General features: G+C 39.0%; 4 protein-coding genes across 5 annotated transcripts; 1 reads left to right on the top strand and 3 right to left on the bottom strand.

The window, feature by feature from the left end:
- Positions 1 to 1,759: 1,759 nt before the first annotated feature.
- Positions 1,760 to 11,911, bottom strand: LOC110163072 (peroxisomal carnitine O-octanoyltransferase-like). Its single transcript, XM_055163966.1, is given in 18 exon segments — positions 1,760 to 2,604; positions 2,854 to 2,973; positions 3,045 to 3,138; positions 4,024 to 4,102; positions 4,184 to 4,307; positions 4,971 to 5,101; positions 5,661 to 5,768; positions 6,639 to 6,722; positions 7,049 to 7,150; positions 7,422 to 7,471; positions 7,474 to 7,546; positions 7,628 to 7,721; positions 8,024 to 8,132; positions 8,210 to 8,334; positions 8,861 to 9,042; positions 9,554 to 9,678; positions 10,076 to 10,198; positions 11,774 to 11,911. Coding segments are annotated over 17 exon segments (1,842 nt in total). The 5' UTR covers positions 10,197 to 10,198; positions 11,774 to 11,911; the 3' UTR covers positions 1,760 to 2,483.
- Positions 11,912 to 12,770: 859 nt separating this feature from the next.
- acbd7 (acyl-CoA binding domain containing 7) lies at positions 12,771 to 14,499 on the bottom strand. The gene is made up of 4 exons (XM_020928000.2): positions 14,164 to 14,499; positions 13,328 to 13,445; positions 13,195 to 13,257; positions 12,771 to 13,088 (listed from the first exon to the last, which is right to left on the bottom strand). The coding sequence occupies exons 1-4, from the start codon at positions 14,173 to 14,175 to the stop codon at positions 13,015 to 13,017; spliced, it is 267 nt and encodes an 88-aa protein (XP_020783659.1). The 5' UTR covers positions 14,176 to 14,499; the 3' UTR covers positions 12,771 to 13,014.
- Positions 14,500 to 15,063: 564 nt separating this feature from the next.
- On the top strand, positions 15,064 to 16,468 carry rpp38 (ribonuclease P/MRP 38 subunit). Of its 2 annotated transcripts, none has more exons than XM_020928021.2 (2): positions 15,064 to 15,205; positions 15,288 to 16,468. In XM_020928021.2, exon 2 carries the CDS (start codon positions 15,290 to 15,292, stop codon positions 16,082 to 16,084), a length of 795 nt encoding a protein of 264 aa, XP_020783680.1. In that variant the 5' UTR covers positions 15,064 to 15,205; positions 15,288 to 15,289; the 3' UTR covers positions 16,085 to 16,468. The 2 variants fall into 2 exon arrangements, with proteins under 2 accessions (XP_020783680.1, XP_020783681.1); XM_020928022.2 differs by having other exon boundaries at positions 15,106 to 15,200.
- Positions 16,316 to 22,450, bottom strand: nmt2 (N-myristoyltransferase 2). Its single transcript, XM_020928050.2, has 12 exons — positions 22,240 to 22,450; positions 20,742 to 20,859; positions 20,283 to 20,424; positions 20,040 to 20,158; positions 19,874 to 19,965; positions 19,534 to 19,650; positions 19,013 to 19,183; positions 18,842 to 18,950; positions 18,602 to 18,772; positions 18,347 to 18,514; positions 18,124 to 18,261; positions 16,316 to 18,042 (listed from the first exon to the last, which is right to left on the bottom strand). The coding sequence occupies exons 1-12, from the start codon at positions 22,347 to 22,349 to the stop codon at positions 18,022 to 18,024; spliced, it is 1,476 nt and encodes a 491-aa protein (XP_020783709.1). The 5' UTR covers positions 22,350 to 22,450; the 3' UTR covers positions 16,316 to 18,021.
- Positions 22,451 to 22,599: the final 149 nt, after the last annotated feature.

Here is a 22,599-nt window from a genome sequence, read left to right as displayed (position 1 = left end):
ACCTGATGTTGCCTTTTTGGAACACTAAGCAGATCGCATATTTTTTCCTGTTAAAACCTGCACAGTGTGAACGATCAGAGAGAAATCAGATTACTCACAACTGTTTACATAACACTTCAATGATCTGAGAAACCAGACAAAAATCAGATTAAGCAGACAATAGATTAAACTTTTTTTTTCTCTTTGTTTTCTTTCAGTCTCTGCTCTCCCTAGTTTGGTTACCTCATGCACTTATATTCTCACACAATCCAGCTCAAAGTGATGCGTTTATGCTGTTACAGTTTACTTAAGATCTTTGTTATCAGTAAATTTCAAGTTTCAATGTAGCTCTTGCTTGGCACTTAACTACGTTGCATTGCACAGCGCTTTTACAGACTAATGTCCGCGTTTAACTAAAGGTGAATCCTTATGAAATAAAGCGCCATGCATGTTTCCTCACTTACTTTAACGCGGTGAGCAGTTTGCATAAATAATCCAGGAGTGCGGCAGACTGTTTTCATTCGGATGGATCACCTTTACCCCACAACAATTTGCCCCACAAGCGCTGTGCAGCCGGAAAACTCCACTGCGCATGCGTAAACCACAGTGCCTGACCCAGAGAAAGAGAGAGAGAGAGAGAGAGAGAGAGAGAGAGAGAGAGAGAGAGAGAGAGAGAGAGAGAGAGAGAGAGAGGGTCACCAAACAGCTCAACCAAAATAAAAAGTGGGACCACAAGGGGGCGATAGTGCCTTTTATACTGAAGAGAGGGGCATCATGCTTTATAGAGGTGGCAGCAAGTCATTTTTATAAGTTTCAAGCATGGATCTATAGTTCTATGATCTCAAGTAAGTCTCAGTTAAGTCTTTGACCTCAAGTCAAGTCAAGTACAGTCAAGTCCAAGTTGAGTCTCAAGTCTCTAGCCCATAAGTCTAACTAGTATATCTCAAGTCCTAGTTGTCTGCTTTGAGCTTCAAGCCATTTCAAGTCTTTAAACCAAAGTAGATTTTTGTAATTTATATGAATTTTAAACTAAATTATAAAACTCATGATATATTTCTGTAAGAGTATTTTTATAAGAGTTGTATAAATGCAATTTCTTTTCCTTTTTAAAAGTCTTGACAACATCTTAGTGTAAATCATTATGGTGAGAACAGAAATAATGAATATTTAAAAGTTCTTAACTTTTTTTGTCATGTAGTCTACACAGAAATGTAAGCTTCGAGTTCTATGTAGTTCCTTCTGCTTTACTGTATTTTACTGTATATTACTGTAAGACATTTGAGGATACTACATCACAGTACTTCAGTTACTGTTACATCCAAAGTAACAAATAGAGAAGTGGGAGGGACATGTTCCAGTTTGTTCCTGTAAAATGAAGCACTGCATGTATCAACTAAAAAGAGAAAAGTATTTTCTAAAAAAACATGTATTTTTTAGGAGAAGCATCAAGTCTTCTCAAGTCACAGGCCTCAAGTACGAGTCAAGTCCAGTCCTTCAAGTCCAAGTCGAGTCCCAAGTCTTAGTCCATTTTATCAAGTCAAGTCTCAAATCCTAAAAATAGTGACTCAAGTCTGACTCAAGTCCAAGTCAAGCTACATATAATTAGCAGGGCAGAACTATAAAAAGTGAACGACTGAAGTAATACAAGAGTCATGTGCATATCAGCTGTGTTGTGCACTATTGTGTTTTGTGCCAATTATTGCACTGAAATATATTGTTTATTTTTGTTAAGTCACTCCTGCCAGTCCATTCTCAATAAATTATGTATTAAAAAGATGAATAGTTGACACTGAATTTTATTTTTATTTCATATAAGATAGTGAAAATGTAACCAGAAAAGATACCAAAATAAAGATGCAAAATAAAATTCTCAAATTCTTATAATAAATTAGCTATATAACAGCTTATTGTCTTTTCTTATACATCGAGTTTCAGCATGAACTAAAGAAGGCAGCTGGTTTTAAAATGGGATAATGGAATGGATTAGAATTGGAATAAGTAGTTATCCAAGAAGGAGCATGAATAGGAATTTGCACATGGTGAAGTTATACAAACCAATAACCAAAAACCAATAATTATAAGGTTTATGGGCATATCTTCCATAGAGTTATATAGTCCTCCATCTGAAATTCTAACATAACCTATTGTGTGCAATCTTCAAGTGCATTTTCACAGGTTAGACTATTCATTTCCCTAAAACTAATAAATGTTTAAACAGGCAAAAAACATGTTCCTTGTGCGTAAACTGTCTCTAAAGTTAGGAATTTTCAGTGTTGAATAACATCCTGTATCCTGCTTTTTGGACTCATCACTATTTCTTTTCTTCTGTATGTTCCACAAACTGCTACATAGTTGGTGTAAAATTATGACAAATATTTACCACATATACTGTCCCACCAAACCAAGTAATAATTAGAAAAACGCGAAAACCTGTCATATAAACAGAACAATATAGACCAGCGTTTGTACAGGTGAAGAGTGTGAAAGCTTGTCTTTGGTGGAGCTTAAAGCTGAGCTGTTGTAGCCAAATGAAGTATTTCATGCAGAGAGCTCGAGAGGTTGTTAAAATACGTAGCAGCATCTGTCCGATGGCAGGATTTCCACGCAGACACAGCAAACACAAGCCTGAGGGAACAGAAACAGTTAGCATGGAGCTCATCAGTCCCACCTGACAGATGAAATTGGCTCTGGTAGTGAAATTCCAATTAGTTTTTTCCACACTTTTTTTTTTCAAAATATTAAAATATTCAAGAGTAGAGACTAACATTTTCTGTAGGTGAAAATGAATGGGAAACCAGTGCAGTTTTGAGGTGACTGTTACAAATGTTCAGTCATTTTAAACTAAATAAGATCTAAAAATAAATGTCCCATCACCTGTCGTCTTGAATGCAATAGAAGACTCCATAGCCTTGATGCACCATCGGAGCCACTGCTCCCAGTACTGCAGTGTAGCCCGCCAGGCTCGAGGACAGCACAAAGTTACCTCCTCCCCCACTGAAAATAAGGGAGATATGTTATTGCTTAAAAGTTAAACTAAAATAACAGGTGTACATTTGTCAGCATACCTTTTGGAATAAAGGGGGTCTTTGTACAGCTCTGGAATGGGAAGTCCCTCCTCTTTAGCGATGAGGTAAAGGCCGAAGAGGAGTCTGTCAAACCCTGGTAAGATTGGACATAACAAGAGTTTAAAAGAAATATTTGGTAATTAGACACCACAATCACACTGGGCTAAAATTAAGTTATCCTGACTCAGGGCTATTACATAAAGGTTGCTAACTACATAAGCCTGATATTCAGATTGAGGCTTACAAAACCTTTTATGCAGAAATAAAGAAACCCATGTTGACCTGCTTCAATTTTGCATTTTGCAACAAGGAATACTGTCCAATTCACAATGAGGAGTTATCTCATTGCTTTTAAAACAAAATCCAGATGGAAAATATAAATACCCAATGTATTTGAAAAACTGGCTACTATTGACCCTGCTCTGTTGTGACACCCAAATTCTGTCTAAATGTTTTTCTTTAAGGAGTAAGAAAATCATTATTAATATTATAAACCATGATCAAGTTTTATTAAGGGTAGATTACTGGAGACAATTTGAGACAAATATCTGACACAATAGACATTACTATGTTAATCATGAAAAACCTGGATTATTATTTATAATGATTTCGAAAAAGCATTTGATATTATTCAATGGGAATTCATAAATCAGAGTCTTGGCCATTTTAACTTTGGAAATTAGTTTATTAAGATGGTTTAGAATGCTCTATAATCATCCCACGAGCCGTGTAATAAATAATGGTTACATATCAAATGCCTTTCCACTAACTCAAGGGGTCCGTCAGGGCTCTGTCACCATATTTGTTTATTTTATGTATTGAAGTTTTGGCTACTAAAAGAAGAAATAATCTGAAAATAAAGGGTTTAAGGGTTTAAAAATAAACAGTGATGATGATAATAATCATGACTGCCAATTAACTGATTAACTTTGACTTTCCTACACAGGTGTAACTCATCTGATATAATAGATGCACAAACCTTTTCCATCTTGAGCTTCTGCCATTAGTTTGTTGTGTTTATTAAAAGCTGATAGCATCGCTTTCCTCCTGGTATTCATCTAAAAGAAATAACATGTCAATATTATCATAAAACACATAAACTATCATCTGTTTTTGGTCTTTTTTTTTCAAACCCTCACATCAAATTTGGGGTTGGCCATGGCCTTGCACCACTCCACAGCCTCAGAGGTGCAGGGTCTCATCGTCTCTGTGCGTCCGTGGAAGAATTTACGTGTCATGGCCGTTTCATAACAGCTGCCAGGTCTGGGACAGAAACACTGAATCAAGCTCAAGTTAAAAGAACCTGTTCCAGATTTTAAACTAAGGCTGTAATGATTAATCAGTATATCAGTGACTAATCAACCATTTAAATAATTGTTGGCTATTTTAATGCTTAATTGTTATGTAGAGTTTATATGCGCATCCACGGTAAACGCTTTGATCACACTGAAAGAGAATTTGTGTCTTTTTTTCAATGGTCTTACCAGAACAACGTGAATACAAGGCCTATTGAAGTAAAACACAAACTGTCATGATGATTGAAGTGTGTTCACAAAATGTCTTGATTTCAGTTTGATTTCAATAAGCAGGTTCATTACCAGTAGCAGCTTTGAGTGCACTGCTGCTCAGGACAGGGGGTGCTCCTGCCACAATCTCACCCTGTCGGCTTTGGGTCGCCCCACAGACAAAGGGCTGGGCCAGGAGCACATGTGCGCGAGGATGTGGTGAACTCACAGCAGAGTGTATACAGTCTGTGAGTGCTGAATAAGAGCAGACTACTGAAGTCAAGCACATCGGCCCAAAATATGAGTCAGCCCACCAAGAAAACTCTCTGTCCAACCCTGGCTGTTTGGAAAACAGGCAGAGGACCTTTGAAGTTAGTGAATATCTAGACTACATTTGCTACACTTGACACAATCTTCTTACTCATTATAAAGTCGGTAATAGGCCAACTGCATCGCCAACTGGACAAAAGTGTCTGGATGCAGCTTCCTCTGTTTGATGGCTGTTTTTCCAAAAGCAGTAAAAGCGTAACAGATGAGCTGTAGATCCCTCGTCTGCAAAACAACATCAGTATCTTGGTCATAAATTCATATTGAATGTTTACTCCCTTATTCCATTCATGTATTTATTTTTACTAAAATTAAATATTGAGTCAAAGGTAAAAGTTTTCTGGTGGGTTTTCTGCTACTTGCTTGTCTCTGTGGAGAAGTCTTTGCTTTGCATGGATTGTTTCACAATATTGCATAAAAGCTGTTTATTTAGCATATATTCAACTACATGTGGTTTTATTGCCTTGAAAAACATTCATGAGTGTCTGAAACATGAAGCTTTAGTCCATGACCCATGTTAGAACAATGTTAGTTACATTGTTGTAACCTCATCAAAGACATACCTGGAGTTGTGTTTTGTTTCACTCACACATTTCTATCTACATCTCGAAAGCTCAAAATCCTCTGTTCCACCCTGTGATGTCACAAAGCGGTAGTTTTCAGGTCAACAGCTACAACTTAACAGCTTTTACTTTTTGTTCAGTAGTATATAAATATATATAGATCATAAACATAAATAATACATTTATCTAAAGTAAACATTTGTGTGTGTTTTTGAGCTCACTGTCTCCAGATATTGTTGTTTGGCATGGCTGATGTCGCTCAGAACTTCACTGTCCACAGTAAACACCAGCTCTTTGGGAAGGGGCAGAGGTCTCACAGAGTCCAGACCCTGAAACACAAAACCACATCTGTGACATAAACAAAACATTTAAACATTAACAGGCCCTTTACCAATTTTTTCCATGTATCTGAGCAAAATTTGTCTCTTCCTAGTACATATGTTTTGTATAAGCAGCTCTTGAGTCTTTCGTTCTATCTATATCTAATGAGAAAGACTTTTATTGTCTGATAACCAGGAAGTGTGTGGTAGCATGCCAGTTGTTGTTAGCTTTACTATCGCTGCAGAACTCCACTCTGGTCTCTGAAAGCTGAGTACAGTTCTTATAAACTCATCGCTGTGAATAATTAGGAGACTGGGAATGCGTAATGTGAGTGACAAAAAACTTTGGGCCTGAAAACTGATTAAAAGGAACTAGTTCTTTTTTCCTTTTTTTTGTTTTGTTTTATGTCATAGGGACCACGTACAGGAGCATTAATCAAAGAAACATTGAGATGCTTTGTACCAGACTACAGCTCTTGGGGGATAATTTCCATCAGCAGTCCCTGAGACATACAAAACACAGAATACATGAACAGCATAAAACAAACAGTTTTAAAAAGGACAATGACATTACATATCTCTAACCCGTTCCTATCCTACTCCCTCTGTGCCCTTAATCAGGTATAATTTAGTTGTTAGTTATAAGTTGTTTTTCCTACATTAGATGGCACTTAATGTTGGCATTTCTGAGTTGTTAAAAAATATCAGCACTAAACTTTTTGAAGTCCTGGTATAGTTTTGAATTTGTGGTAGTTTGTTCCATTCTGTTACAGTTTTGAAAGAGAATGCTGATTGGCCTAGAGCCGTTTTTTTAAACCTGCTACACTGGCCACTGCATGTTTTTACAGTGTAGTGCCTTAAAAACAGATAAAACTTTACCTTCCACTCACCACCTGTGGCTCTGAGCTGCTGATCCAAATACCAGCAGAAAGACACATGGACCATACCGTCATAAGGAGCGTGCTGCAACATAAAAAAACAACACTGAAGTCAGAGGGAGCGCCCATGGTAATACATTATACATAAAATACTGGAGACAAAACTTCACTTATTAAGGCAAATCATTAAAGGTGCACTGTGTTACTTTTCTGATGGGGGTTTGACACAAGCCTGAAAACATAAATTCTTCCTGTGGACAGGCTCGCCTCTCCACAGCTCTGACCTCTAACTTGGCCAGGTGGGATTACTTGTTTGTTTAATGGCATAATGTTGAACATTTGCAGTTAAAACTAATTTAAAATAAGCAGAAATAAACATTTAAGGAGTGATTAAAATGAACAGTTACTCACATCACAGTGGCATCCAAAAGTGCCGTCTGAATACACTATGGAGTTGTAGGATTTGTCTCCCCAGCGAATGGTGGGGTTACCGACCATGGCCTCCAAAGTCATCTGCATTTAATCACATGGTTTATGTCACTAAGGTCGACTAGATGAGCAGAGCTAGCAAAAATAAAATATAAGTGTGCAATGTATCAAAATATTCATCAGAGATTCTGGTAGCACATTTTACAGCCCAATAATCACATTATTATTAAAAATGTAATTCTACCATAGAATACTCTGACCCATCCTCCATCTCTTTTATATAATATGTGCAGTTTCGATTGTTATGATGCCACATGAAGTAAACTGAACTTGCATCATAAAATTACACTCTTACATTTGTGTAGTTTTGAGGTGTGGAGTACGGTTTTGTTTCATCCAAAGAATGACAAACAAACTGCTCTGAATCAACTCCAGGATGTCCTTATTGTGCGGGTCAATATTTATAAGATGCTCCCGGGCCTGCAGTACAGAGAAGACTTAGTACAGAGTTTTAAACAAAATCGCAAATTATTCTAAATAAAAGTAACAAAAACAGCTCACCTTTGCCCACCGAGTCCTCTCCTCTGAAGTGAGAGCTGCCACTCCATCGCCCTCTGCTCTGTTCTCACAACACTGTTTCACGTAGCTCAGCTGCCTGAAGAACACAACATACATCAGAGATAAATACTTCAACATGTTTTTAATGGGTTGTGTTAACAAATCCCTATAGTTTAAAACTGAGCTGGAGGACAGGACAGAATAGACATTTGAAAATGAAATGAAATTTGCTTTCATACTGGACATGTTTTGATCTGGTATATCTCTTTATTACTGGACCTATCCACATGAAACAAAAACTGACACAAAGTTCAACGTCTTCTCGGTCAACATAGACAGAAAAAGAACTAGTTTTTTAATAGCTTAAAAAGTGATGCCATTATTCAATAGTAATAATACCTCAATAATTCAGGTGGAGTTAGGATTTCCCCATCATACAATCCATCGAACATAAAAATCCTCCCACGACACAACACGACTAGATGTGAGGGACACGCCCCTTCAGACTCTGCAACAAAGAACAGTGGTTTGTTAAGTGGTGAAATAAGATGAGCAAAAATATTGCTTGAGGTGAATATATTTTACCTGTTTTGAAATAGTTTTGTATGCTGTCCTTTGTGATCCCAGGCACTTTACAGGTGTTAAACAGCATTCTGAACTGGTCCATGTCCAGTGGTGTTTTTCCAGCTTTCTGAGGAGGAAGTCTCTCACTAAACACACAAAGAAAATGATCAACTACCAACATTTACATCTCAATATTTTCTTGATAATTATTTTACAGCACATGCTATAAATTTACCCAAATTATTGACTGCTCATAAGAAATAAAGTTTATTTGGATGCATGCTTGCTTAGTATAATATCTTACAATATTTATGTTATCTGGTTTGTCAACTTAAACCAGAGGCTTGACTAAACCCACTCTCCCCTGCTTCTACATAAAGTACTTAAAGCTTAAAGTTTAAAGATGATGTACCTTCTTTTTACAGTCTTAAAAATGTGAAAACCAGAACTAGTCCTTTTTTTAAATCGGTCGCAGAGGTCCAAAGTTATTAATTATATAATTAAATTTGTACATAAATAAATACAAAATGTATTCATAAGTGATCAGATATATAGGTTTAAAGCTACACTGTGGAACATTCCTGGCACAGTAATAACATTTCCACAGATTCAAGTAAATGGCAGACCCTCCCATCAGAAAAGTTCTCAGTAACAATAATACAAATATCTCACTTTCGTATCATGTCCCAGTAAATTAGAGAATGCCAGGTGCTGATGCTGGCTCGGTGCAGCTCGACCCCCTCTGCGGGGGGCCAGCAGTGTTCCAGGTAGGGCGCAGGACCTCCAAAGTTCACATAGAGCTGAGAGGGAACGCGCACCTCCAGGTAAGCTGCATCCAACCACCACTCCTCCAACTAAGGAACAAGACAAGGATGATGTTTAGATAAAGATGACAATGTAATGTCATCTCCCATATGTTACTGAAATATGAACCATCTCACACTCTGAGGACCTCAGGGACCGGCCTCCTGCTGGGGACCAGAGTCAGGACTAAACATGGGCTGTCAGCGTTTCAGATTCATGTGGCTAAAACCTGGAGCAATCTTCCTGAACATGTGAGACAGGTCTCTCTAAATATGTCTAAATATCCATTTTCTTTTGAGATGTTCCGACTAGTTTAAGTTATGTTAAGTTCTTGGTCTTTTTTTACCTATTCAAAGCTATTTTGCCACCTTAACTATACTTGCTATTCTTACTGAATAGTAAATAAATAAATAAATAAAACTGAAACAAATACACACAATACACACAAACAACTCAAATAATAAGGTGCATATTGTGAATGGGTCATATTAATTATTATAGGAATATAGGATTATTATTTATTATTTATACTGCAAAAGTATAATGTAAATAACAGTTTACCCAGTTTCTCTTCTGGTTGGCTCTCTGTTGTAATTTAAGATGCAGCTCTTTGCCGATGCCTTCTTCAAACCTGTGCACTGTGTCAACTGTGGCTTCAAACTCCTCTTCAGTCGCAAACGGTTTTACTAAAAAGAAACAAGATACATTTGTTATAATATAGTCATAAAACATAGATTAACAAAAGTGGGTAGTCGAAAATAGAGGCTGTCTGTGTTTGAACATTGAAAAGCAATAAATCACAATATGATAATTTCTTCAAAAGGTCTGATTACAGTTACATCATGTATACCAAATTATTGTTACGCACAGTCCTTTTAAGTCTTATAATGAAAGATGCACTGTGTATTTTTTGTAGTAGGGAATACTTAAGTGCATACTAATTTGATTATGAAATGAATTAACTCCGTTGACAAAATGCAACAATTTTTTGCTCTATTCGCAGTGTGGCATTAAACATCAATATCTTTATGGACTTTTCCCCCAGTAAGGTTACATAGTGCATCTTTAAAGTTTCCAACAAACCTGCATCCAGGTACTTCTGAAGGCTCTGGTGTAAGCAGGGTACAGGCAAAGGAGGAAGCTGGTCCTGGTACTGAAAAGTCCGCTCAGGAATAGACTTAGACGAGTTTGTCCTATCGGCCATGCCTGGAATCAGAAACACAATGAATTTGATTACAGAACATTTTTAGATTGTCCATTTAAATGGGGTAAGTATATACTGCATATCTGGCATTATATTCAAAGAGTCTTTAGATTCAAGGTGCAATACACTAATCCAAATAATTAGAGTATCATGACAAAGTTGAGTCTTTTTTTGTCCCCCCCCCCCCCCCAAAAAAAAAAAAGTTTTTTTCCTTTTTTTCACTCCAGATCCTAATTGTTTTCCCAATACATTAGTTTAAATGCCAAAGTTCAGTACAGGTGAATATGTGGAGGTCAACGCTCAATGCCGCGCAAAGTGTCTGCTCCCTGTGGTGAGCACTAGCACCAGCGGACGGTCTGGGAAACCTGGCCACTCTCTCCATCAGCCACAGTGAAGTCAAGGAGGGCACAGCCCAGTCCTGCTAAGGCCAGAGAGGTAGTTTGGTGTTTTGTCCAGCAGCCTGGAGCAGTGATCCCCACTCTGGCTCTGACTGCTCAGTTTCAAACTGGGGTAATAGGGCCATAGAAAGACAGTGTATCCACTGCCTAGATCTGCTCACCTGCCTGCAGCTTTGCCTGGACTTGGGAAGAAATGAGCTTCACTGGGCATTTTGAACACCACGCCACAAGAAAAACATGGGCAAAACCAAAAAAATAACCAGTCTATCTTCAAACTCGAAGTCCAACCCCTTTACAAATGCAGAGCTTTGCCACAGAAGCTAAACAGGACAACAAAATACAAATACAAATGAAATACAGCATCTTATACCTGTATTGTGATCAGTGATGCATCAATCTTACTTCTCATATAACTCATAAAGAGAACACAAAAACTAAAATTCATGAAAAAACTGATGCTTTCAGCTAAAGTAAATTCATACACAACTGGGCAAGATCAGTCTTACCTAATGAGCTATCCCTCCACACCTCCACATCAACAGTAAAAAAAACTGCTTGTGCAAAAAAAAAAAAAAAAAAAAAAAAAAACAAGAAACTTTTTTTTTTTATTGTTGCTGAAAAAATAGCCTAAATTAAGTGCCTTTTTTTTTTGGCTTGCAGCTCAGAGCTTCCTGATCATTAAAAACACCTGTCCTGACATGACATTACAGAAGACCTGATGGACCTGATGTTGCCTTTTTGGAACACAAAGCAAACAAGATATTTTCTTGTCAAAACCTGTACAGGTGTGAACGATCAGAGAGAAATCAAATTGCTCATTTTACATAACACTTACTTCAATAATCTGAATCCAGAAACGCATGTAACATGTAGACTGGAACATTAATGCAGACAATAGATTAAACTTTTTTTTCTTTCACTTTGTTTTCTTTCAGTCTCTGCTCTCCCTAGTTTGGTTACCCCATGCACATATATTTTCATCCAACAGAGCTCAAAGTGATGTGTTTATGCTGTTACAGTTTACTTAAGATCTTTGTTATCAGTAAATTTCAAGTTTCAATGTAGCTCTTGCTTGGCACTTAGGTACGTTGCATTGCACAGCGCTTTTACAGACTAATGTCCGCGTTTATCTAAAGGTGAATCAATGAGCTAAAGCGCCATGCATGTTTCCTCACTTACCTTAACACGGTGAACAGTTTGCATAAATAATCCAGGAGTTCGGCAGACTCTGTGTGTTTTCACCTTTACCCCTTTACCCACAGAACTATGATAAAACATTTTCATAGATCCGACCCACAACAACAACTTGCCCCACAAGCTCTGTGCAGCCGGAAAACTCCACTGCGCATGCGTAAACCACAGTGCCTGAGCCAGAGAGAGAGAAGGAGAGAGAGAAAGAGAGAAGAGAGAGAGAGAAGAGAGAGGGAGAAAGAGAGAGGGAGGGAGACAGAGAGAGAAAGGAGTAAGAGAGAGAGGAAGGAGAGAGAGATAAAGAGAGAGGGAAATAGAAAGGGAGAGAGAGGGAGGGAGAGAAAAGAGAGAAAGGGAGAGAGAGAAGGAGGGAGGGAGAAAAGGAGAGAGGAGAGAAAGGAGAGAGCAAAAGAGAGAGAGAGAAAGACTGTGACTGTGTGTGAGAGGGAGAGAGAGAGAGAGAGTAACTGTGAGAGTGAGAGAGAGAGATATTAACTTTTCTCATCTTTCCTCTTGGTCCCTGTAGTTTGTAACGTGAGCCTCATTTCCATCCATTTATAAAAGGGCAGTAAGAGCCTCACTAAAGCAGTGCAGCACTAAAGCCTATGATAATCATTTATTGCCTTTCCTTTTTTAGGGAGAAATACTTTGACTACTTCTTAAAAAACACAAAGGGCAAAATCCTCAAGCTCAGTTTTCCAGATCTAACTGTGGTCGCCACTGCTCCTGACAGGTTGCCACAGCGGAACTGAAGGCTGGATCAAACACAGAGGACATATTTTTCTACAAGGACAATAAAGTGTGGCTTAAACTTGTGGTTGTGGTCACCTATTTAAACAGAAACACATAAGAACTCATTCATTGTTTCTAGTTCACTGTTCTCTAATATGAAGTGCCCATCATCAAATTAACCACAGGACAAAACCATCTGCATTTTTTACACATTTATTGTTGTTCTGTAACTGTCTTACAGCAGCTACACTTTTGCAAAGGGAAGACAATAGGCTACTTTTACTGACATTTTGTCCCATAAACATAACAAAGAAACATGACCTGTTCAGATGGCTTTTTCCATAGTAAATAGTATTTTTTTTAATAGTAAAATTTAACATGTAGATCATTTTATTTAAAAAAGCATTAGTTTCATATTTTATTTAGGGATTTATTATTGCATAGTAATTTTACCATGTCTCCTTAAATAGAAGGGAATAGTTCAATCTTTCAAATTATTACATGCCATATTTTCCAATAACTTCTTTAGCCAAGGTGATGTAAGCGGACATGGCATCATCCGTGGACATTCCTAGAAAAAGGGAAGCAAAGAGAGAGAGAGACAGAAAGACACCATTGGAATTAAGGAAACAAAAGGTATGGGAGGGCATCTTTGTTTTTGTTTTTTTTTCCTTTACCTTTCCGGGAGTTCCAGGCGTCCCATTTGGCTTTCCCTTTTAAATCCGTCATCCCAGGCTTGTCTAAAACAAATAGGAAAACATATTAAGTACATTATAAAAAACACTATTACCTCCATGTGTCAGACCGTACCTATGTTCACGTCTCCTACAACAGACTGCTTATAAAGGCCGTACAGGTCCAGCAGCTCCTGGTCTGTGGGCCTCGTCTTCACCTTCTTCACATCTTCGGCAATCTTTGAAAACTCTGCCTTCAAGGGAGAGAAAAAAAAACATAATAATTAGGTCTAACCCATGTGTTCCGGATATGGATTTGCTGACAGTTGTAATGTTGTTTACCTAGGCCTACAAACATGATTGAATTTTTACATTTTGTGTTTTGATTCTCAAGTCAGTTATTCAAAGCAAATCAAAAAGCCGAATGAGCTCCATGTATTACTATTTGAATTATCACAAGTCTTTCCTAAGCATATTAAATAGCCGATTAAGAAATCTGTGCATAATATTGAAGTCACTGTGAGGAGCTGGGCCAGGCCTTAGACAATGGACCCTTATTCAGTCCAGTCCAGTGCTTTGTGCCAACTTGAATAATCAACTTCACAAAAGATCTGGGGCACTGCACACTAGAAAAGTATGAAACCAACCAATTTTACGGTTTTAAAACAAATCCTATCTTTTAAATGAAAAGAGACCTCATAATTGTGCCTAAAATAACATGTAGTTGACCGCATGAATACAATTCAAAGTATAGGGGCTTTACACTACAGACTAAATGGACAATAAAAAGAGTAAGTTATTTTAAGCTAAATGTAAGGTCATAACAGCGCGGAGGCTGCTGTATCATGGCGAGTGGATAGGGTAGTAGGCTGGTTGATTGATTCATGTAAGATCTAGACTTTAAAGGCAGGCTATGCGTCTTCAATTAGGACAAACACGCATACAACTAAAGAAAACCACCAAATATCTTACCTGATGAGACATTATAGCGGATTCAGAGATTCAGATAGCGGACGCTGATGTATACACCCTCTGCAAACAGCTCCTCGCAGCCTGGATGTAAGTGCACCACAGCTGATGCAGCAGTGCAACATTATGGACCAATAGGAGAGCGTCTAATAGACCCACTGCGTGCGCCTGTGCGCTCTGTGCGTGTCCCCACTGAATCCAAACTTCTGTCCCAAGTTCCGCATGGAGAAGCGCGACAGTGATTTTTGATCAAATTGACCTTCTTTACTGAAGGCATGGCAGTAAAACTATTAAAACCTGTTCTTTCTGGCACTGGGTACGCACTAGACCTTGATGAGCATTACAGTCTCCTTTCCCCATTCCGTCCCAGCACGCACAAGACAGCGCCCCCCGCAGGCTTATTTCAAATGTGCGCATACAGTGAGTAAAGCACAGATCGTCCACTTTGCTGTGCGGACCTTTCCAAAAATCTTGCAGGCGCCGCTGCCAGGAACAGCTCAGGAGCTGATTGGCTGCTCTCACACGCGTTCAGCCCGCCCTGCACATAAACTATGGTCCATCATTTCTTACTGTATTTATAATGGAGCCAGTGGATGGAGAGATATGGAAAATCCATTTTAAAAAGACTAATACATCTGGAAGCATTATCTTGTATCTTAAAATTAGATATTAACTGCTATATTTATTTATAGTAACCCCTGTGTCATAAAGAGAACCCCAAATGACCTTAGAAGACACTATTATAACAGATACTGGTTAAGCAATAAAATACGAACTTTTAACAAACGTCATGACATCATTACAAGACAAGAGTAAATAATTAACTACAATTCAGATGAACCAAACCGTTTTACCCCAATTTTTTATTTCTGCGTTTCCCAACAGTGTAGCGCCACAACGCAAGAGGGCGCTACTGTTGCGTCAGTGCGTAAATACGTGTGGTTTCAAAAGATGGTGGCTCCCTGTACGATGCGCGTGAGGCTGAAGGCCAGATGAAAATAGATAAATATCCAAAGTACGAAGGTGTCGCTAATATTACGGTGAGGTAGGCGTGAACAGGAAGTCTTTTTTATCGTTTTGTGTTAAAAAAAAAAATAGCCCACAGTGTCACATTTATGTTTTTGTAGCAATGACCACCCCAACGAAGCCTCCTAAGAAAAGATTCATTCAGTCCAAGGCGAGCTTCACGTCCCCGTTTTCGGCCCAGTGGAGCCCCCTGCCGCAAGAGGACATGCACTTCATCCTGAAGACCCTTAAAGACAAGCTCGTCTCGACGGGGATTCAGAAGAAAGAGGACAGAGTGTTTCGACCGTGGAGAAAAAAGAAGGGGGCTGCACCAGAGACCCCCAAAGTTAAAAGAGAAGGAACCACGGGGAGCACCACAAACGGCTGGACAGATGTGTCGGCCCGGCGACAGCTGGCGATTGGCATAAACGAGGTGACCCGGGCTCTTGAGAGAAATGAACTTCAGCTCGCGCTCGTGTGTAAATCTGTCAAACCCAAGCACGTGACGGAGCACCTGGTCTCTCTGAGCGCGAGCAGGGCTGTGCCCGCGTGCCAGGTGCCTCGGCTCAGTGTCACCGTGCGCGAGCCTCTGGGGCTTAAAAGTGTCCTGGCCCTGGGCTTCAGAAGGGCCCCCGAGGGCCAGACTCTGCTCTTCACGGACGTGATAGAGGCCATCACGCCCCGGGTCCCCGTGCAGAGAGTCGCGTGGCTCCAGAGCGCAGCGCCCACAGAAAGACCCCCAGACACGGAGGAGGAGGAGAGTGAAGAGAAGAGAGGACTCAAAAGAAAACTAGAAGAAAGTAACGCTGAGCCATCAGCTCAGGATGTGTGCACACTACTGCCTCTCAAAGTCAAGAAAATAGTGCCAAACCCCGATAAAAAGAGAAAAGAAAAGATGAGCAAATCTAAAAAACTATAATCCAAGGATGAAACCAGTAAAGTGTCTTATTTAGCAGCAGTGTTGCTTATCCATGGGGTCATGGCCTATGTAATGCTTTTAATTTGTGAATAGGCTCCAGGTTATTTCTTAACTCTCAAATTCCTTTGGTCTGGAGGGTCAGTTTTTTTTATTATTAATTTTACTGAGTGTCTTTTGTTACATTTCATGAAAGATAACTTTCTTTTGCATTAGTCATGAATAAGAAATGTCTTACCCAAAATGAGTTTATTCAATCAAATATCCATGCTGGTTTAGCTCATGTGACATTGATTTTCATGGGGACACATCAGGATGATGCTGGTACAGAGTCTTCAGCGTTTTCACAGCTTGCAATGGATCTGAATAAAAATATTTTCAGTCAAAGTTGTATGCTCTCATTTGAACTCTATCCCCTACTTTTAATTATTTAAGTAACTAAGGCAGGTACTTTGGGTGAGATTTTACTAAAGGGTGTGGCTAGCAACATAACTGCAGCAAAACACATGCTCAAAGTTCATTCAAACCGCTGCAGGCAACATCTGTCTAGAGGCAAACTGGGATCAGGGAAATATCAGGACTTTGCTTGAGTTTAAGAATCCTGGCTTCAGTAATTATAGAACCACAGCTTGTAACATAAAATATCAATTAAAAAATAAAAACACAAAGATAAAGGATAAAAGAAATCCAAAAGGCCACACATACATGAAAAAAAACATTTAAATACTGTGGAAAAAAATCATATCTTCAGCTCAGTGTCCAATCCTAAATAAAATACTGAGCAGAACAGGTGCAGGTGAAATAAAACGAACTTGGGCACATAGATAATACCATTTTAAACTATCGGGTCATTAAAACAAGACCCTCAAAACATTGTAAATTGATGCAATTATCCATATTGGGATAAGCTTCAAGTAATGAATAACTTCTGACTGTATGAAAAATAAGAATCATTATTAGAACAAAAAAAGCTTGTAACAATTAAGCAGATGCACATTTTGACCATAGTCTGTATTTAAATGATTGAAAAACTGCACACTACAAACAGCCTCTATAGTCCCTACAGCCATTTGATCAAAAAATGGCTATTTAAATGATATGCAATTCATTGTTTTAATTACTTTATAATTTTTTTTTCTCATTGACAGATTTGAAATATGAACTTTACCTTAAAATCAATTCTTATTAGAATGAAGAACTTTTTAAATCAGCGAACAGTCGTACCTGTTCAAGTTGAAACTAATGTTAAATATTGTGTACCATAGAAACAAGTTTATAGGTGAACAGTTTAACAGTTGAAACAAAGGAACTCTCAAAATTGTGCTTTAGCAATGCTTTACATTCACCATCTTAAATGTGTTGAGCTTGTAAGCGACTACTGGTTTACACTTTTTATCCTTTCACATGAATCTCCTTCTTATACAAGTATAAATATAATTGGACTTACACCTGTAAATGTGTAACAAAAACTGTTGTTCTGTAATAAGCGACTTTGAAGTACCCATATAAACGTCAGTAAAATTTTCAGGATCCAATTCCCAGGACTCAGCACCAGTCGAACATTGCAAACAGCAGACATGTTTAGAGCTGCACAGGGAATACTCAGCAGCCAAATATAACTAAATACAGTTGATGTATTATCTGTTTAACCAAACCCCTTTTGCTTATGATGAGTCTGTTGCAGTAAAGAGAAACACAAGTGAAGGCCTCCTGTAGAAGTTCCCACAGGTACATTAATATGGAGCATGTCTGGAGCAGTGTGGATGAGATTCAGGTTTAGCATGACGTCCAGTTGACCATAAACATGCCAAGAGCGGCCATCGCCAGGCCAGTGTCACTGCGGAGCTCTGTCTCATTCAGGTACCTGTGTTTCAGACAGAATATCACAGCCTCACAGCCCACCTCTGCATCACTGTGTCCCTTTAAGTCACGGAGAGGCTCTACTGAAGGACAAGGCCAACCTAAAAACAACACACAATATCATGTGTGTTAATCCTTACATTTATCTGAACAAAACATACATAAATGTCCCACTGACTGACCTTATCAGGGTCCATCGAAGGGCATTTCCAGTTGTAGAGGTAATACTGCAGGTTCCCATCGCCTATGCCAAACTTCAGCTTCTCCAAGAACACCTTGTTTTCCATTAGATCCAAAGCATTGAAAACATCAAAACCTTTCTGTAAAAACAAAACAAAAATTACTAACTGCATATAATGAAAAAAAGAAGAAGGCTGAGATACATTTTTAACCATGTTATTGTACCATTTTTGCGAGGATGAGTGCATCGTTCATTAAATCGAGAAGTGGAGTTTGAGTGTGAACATTGTAGAAAGAATATGCGGCCTTCAGGCTCCTATGCAGCGGGTGATGCATCACTGTAGAGGGCAGTGTGTAGAAACTAACAAAATCTGTCAAAACACCATCTGGACCCTAAATGTGACAGATCACATGTTTGAAATAAGAGCAAGATAATAACTTTAATATTTATGTTTTTGTGAAAAGAAGTGTTTACAATACCTCTACTACAAATGTGTCAATGATGTTGTCCTGAGGCAAGAACCAGTGAGTCACCTCCTCCTCTCCCATCGACGGAGCCAACTGAAAACGCTTTAGATACTTTTGTAGAAGCTCCGTCACCTGACGGATGTCACGCTTCTCCATCGGCCGTAAGCCCGCAGTCTTAATACTCTGTCAGACACATTTTTCCAGTGTAAAGAAATGTTCTGTTTGATGTGTGAATTTTAAAAAGTTATTTACATCTGGTAATCTGTAGAGTTTCATGGTCCTTTGCAAAGTCATGTTTCTGCTCAGATGAGAGAATTTCACTTCTACAAGCTTTCTAGGATTTAAAGAGCGATGCCAATACCTGCATAAAACAAACGTGGTTAGAGTCAGAACTGTGTCGTACAGATGTTATAAGCAGCCCACCTGCACGTGGACACGGGCTTAGGCAGCACTACTCCTGCTGTATACACAGCCTGAAATATGCCCTCGAGGTTTACGCGTCGCGTTATCTCTCTAATCAGCACTGGAGCCACACGCTTTGATCGCAGCTTTTTATGCACACACAGGAAGTTGATCTCAACCATCCTCTTCAGTCTGTAAAAACATATAAGGCTTATTTGTGTTAAACATAAAAGCAGCCAAGTGCAACTGTAGGCCTGCTGTGATAACACATTTCAAAGTGCGATATGTTGCTGAAAAAAGCATAAATGACTATTGAAACTCCACTATAACACTGAAACAATAATTCTAAAGCAGAATGACCCCGGAAATCCTTTTCTAAAAATAATACATATAATAATAAGCATGATAAATAATGAATAGCACTTTGGCCTTCATACCTGTATCTCAAATTAGCATATTTATTAATATAATATTGAGCTTAAAAATATTAGTCCATCTATCATTTACTGAAGTCAATATAGTAATTATAGTTGGAGGCTCACGTGTCATAGATTCGGACATCTGCGGGAATGGCACTAATGAAGCCGACCAGCTTCTTGTTTGAGGAGACTCTGACTCCGCAGTGCCACTGAGGCAACCAGCCAGGGGGACGCAGAGCCCTGATGACAACAAGAGTTAAAATCACAACAATTTGCAACAATTCATTAAAAATAAAGTAAGTGTGACTAGTCGACTACTAAAAACAAAATCATATTTTGATCATTGTTTTTAGAAGCCTTCAGCAACCATATTTCAACCTTTATATAGTTAAAAATGTTACAATAAATAATCACCAATTAGTCAACAACTAAAATAAGTATTAGTTGCAGTCCTAGTGCTTACCATTTTAGAAAGTTTGGTGAATAATCAAATCTGAACATGTTATCATCGTCTTCTACATAGTTTTCATTTAGGAGTGTATACAATTCCTTCAACTGAAAAAGAAAAAAGTAAATTAATTTATAACAAATTAGCAACCACAAACTCCTCCTATTAAAATAAAACATACCACATCTGCATTGCTAAGATCCAGAGTGTCCCACATGAAACCTTGAGGTAAAGAATATGGCTCCTGTCTTATGTTCTCTTTATCAGCTTCAATGGGGCCATGGCTCGTTACAACCTCGTCTGTCAAGGCAAAAGTTTGATGTAACATACAGGATAGAGTGCATAAGAGTTTCTCAGACCTCAAGCATCACAGAAAAAAGACAGACAATGTTGAGTTTGTAAAGAAAAACTGTAAACTACTCACTTAATTTGGGCACTGGTTGAGTGTCCCAGAACTGGTATTTGTGCTTAGCTGCATCGTCTATGCTCTTGGCCGGGCCCTGGCAGGACAACAGCTCCATCGCTCTTTGGATGTCCTGCAACTTCTGAATAGGCAAGCCTGGGTTCTGTGCAAAAACATTAAGACTAATTGCATCCAACACTGATATGAAATAATGCTAAAACAAAAAATACATAAAAAAAATATTGGATTATGTAAATTTTGAGTTGTTCGTCTCCAGGTCTGTTGCACAAAAACTAAGGGATGCTTTCACATTTGTCCTGGCTTGAGCTCTGAGACATCCGTTGACTTGTTTAGGTCCTGTTCAAGCCCTGATGTAGTCCAGATCTAGTCCTAGTCCTTGTTTAGTCCTTATTTTGTTTTGATGTTTTGTGTGTTCATATGTAAACGCAGACAGAACATCACTACGCTGTCCACATTTACCTTTATGTCCTGCGAGTCAGAGGCAGAGTCAGATTTGGCACCACCTGAACCTGGTTTCTCTTTCTTTCTCTTCTGTTTCTTCTTCTTCCTCTTGGCTCCCACATCTCCCCCTGGACTCCTACAAAAAAGACACAAGGATTGGTAAGTAGTAGAAAGACGTTTATTTGAACCCTTAGGACGATTGGTCTGTGGCAATTTACACAAGACTGGCAGCAGTTTCGTATTAATAAGATTAATGTGTACTTTATTGTGTATGTAGGGAAATATCTCCTCTGCGTTGACCCATTCTTCAATGCAACCAGCACAACCTGTCAGGAGCAGTGGGGACCCATCTCCAGATCTTGAGCTAGATCTGGTTAGGAGTATCTTACTCTGAAAATTTCACCTGTTGTGCATGTTTTTGGTTAATAGAGGTTAGAACCAGTTCATTTGTCAATTAATCAACTATGTGGCCTTACAAGTGATAGTATTCAGCATCAGGTGGATGATATTTGGGTTATTTTGACAGGCAACCTTAAAGTGTATCTTAAATTGTATAACATAAAGTATGGTCCATATAGGGTGACCAGATTTTCAAAATAAAAAACTGGGACATCCCTAGTTTGTGGTGGTTGGTAATAATAACATTGTGAAACAAGTGCGTAATTAAGAAAAATAGTTCTGCAATCGGCCCATTCATGACTAACACGTGAGTCAGTACAGACACATTTTCTTTATGTTTTGGTAATTTTAAGCAGGTTTTCTCTATTTTACCAAACAAATGACAATTTATGCCTCTCTTTACTGTTGGCAGGGATCAAATTGGTCAAAAATAGGGACACTTAGGACATTTCTTTTAAAAAACTGGGAAAGATCAATGGTTTTGGAGAAAACTGTTGGGACAGGGAACACAGGGCTCAAAACTGGGACTGACCCGGGCAAATAGGGACATCTAGGGAACGGACCATACTGTATTATAAAATTTTATAGTCAGGACCCTCATAGTTCTCCTCACTGTAGCGTTTTGATTAGGGACCCGTCGTATTCCAAGTAAACATTTTTAATTCTTAGTGGATTTTGATTATGTCTGGATAGTCTCAATCACAATTTAGAGGGACACTGACTGCTCACCTTGACTAACAGCGTTTATGCTGCTCTTACTGACATGTGCATCCTAAAGAAGCTAACGCTAGCTGCCATAGCAACGCCTGACAGCTGAGCTAGCGCAGCGTTAGCATCGGACTGCATCCTTGTCATGTTGCCCATTTTGGAGCCTATTGTCCATCCAAAAAACACTTTAAAAAGATGTCACACACGGCGATGAAAATTATGGAATCTAACTCATGCAAAATGTTATAACCAGGTCAGGACAGTGGGTTTGTAAGAGAGATGTTGGCTGTTTGTAGCGGACGGGTTAGCGTTAGCTCCGCTGCTAGCCTTCACCACTCACATAAACACACAGGGCGCAAACAAGAGCAAAACACGGAGCTGCAGCATTTCCCAGCGCAGCCATCCTCACCCCTGCAGATGCTCATTCTCCTCCTCGTTATCCCCGTCTATGCCGCAAGTGTCCTGGTCGTCCAGCTCCAGACTCTGCTGACTGGCCGCGGATTCACTGTCCTCCGCCATCGCAAAAATGTTTAGATCCAGAGGCAGAAGTGAGCGCAGGTTAGAGAAGAGACAGACCACAACGACCAGAGAGAGAGAGCAGGGGAGGGGATCCAGAGGAGGGCGGCATCTGGAGGCTGTGGGCGCAATGAAAACTCTGTAGAAAATGTGCTAAAGGCGCAATGTGTAACTTTTATAATGAGGCGCCCACTAGAAAAGTTACAGAGTGCATCTTTAAACTATGATGACCAGGCGTCCCAGTGTTGAGCCC

Source organism: Boleophthalmus pectinirostris, unplaced genomic scaffold, assembly GCF_026225935.1.
Source record: "Boleophthalmus pectinirostris isolate CB_2022bp ecotype Guang Dong unplaced genomic scaffold, ASM2622593v1 HiC_scaffold_6, whole genome shotgun sequence".
Classification (NCBI taxonomy): Eukaryota; Metazoa; Chordata; class Actinopteri; order Gobiiformes; family Gobiidae; genus Boleophthalmus; species Boleophthalmus pectinirostris.
This window is presented reverse-complemented; position numbering and strand designations above follow the sequence as displayed.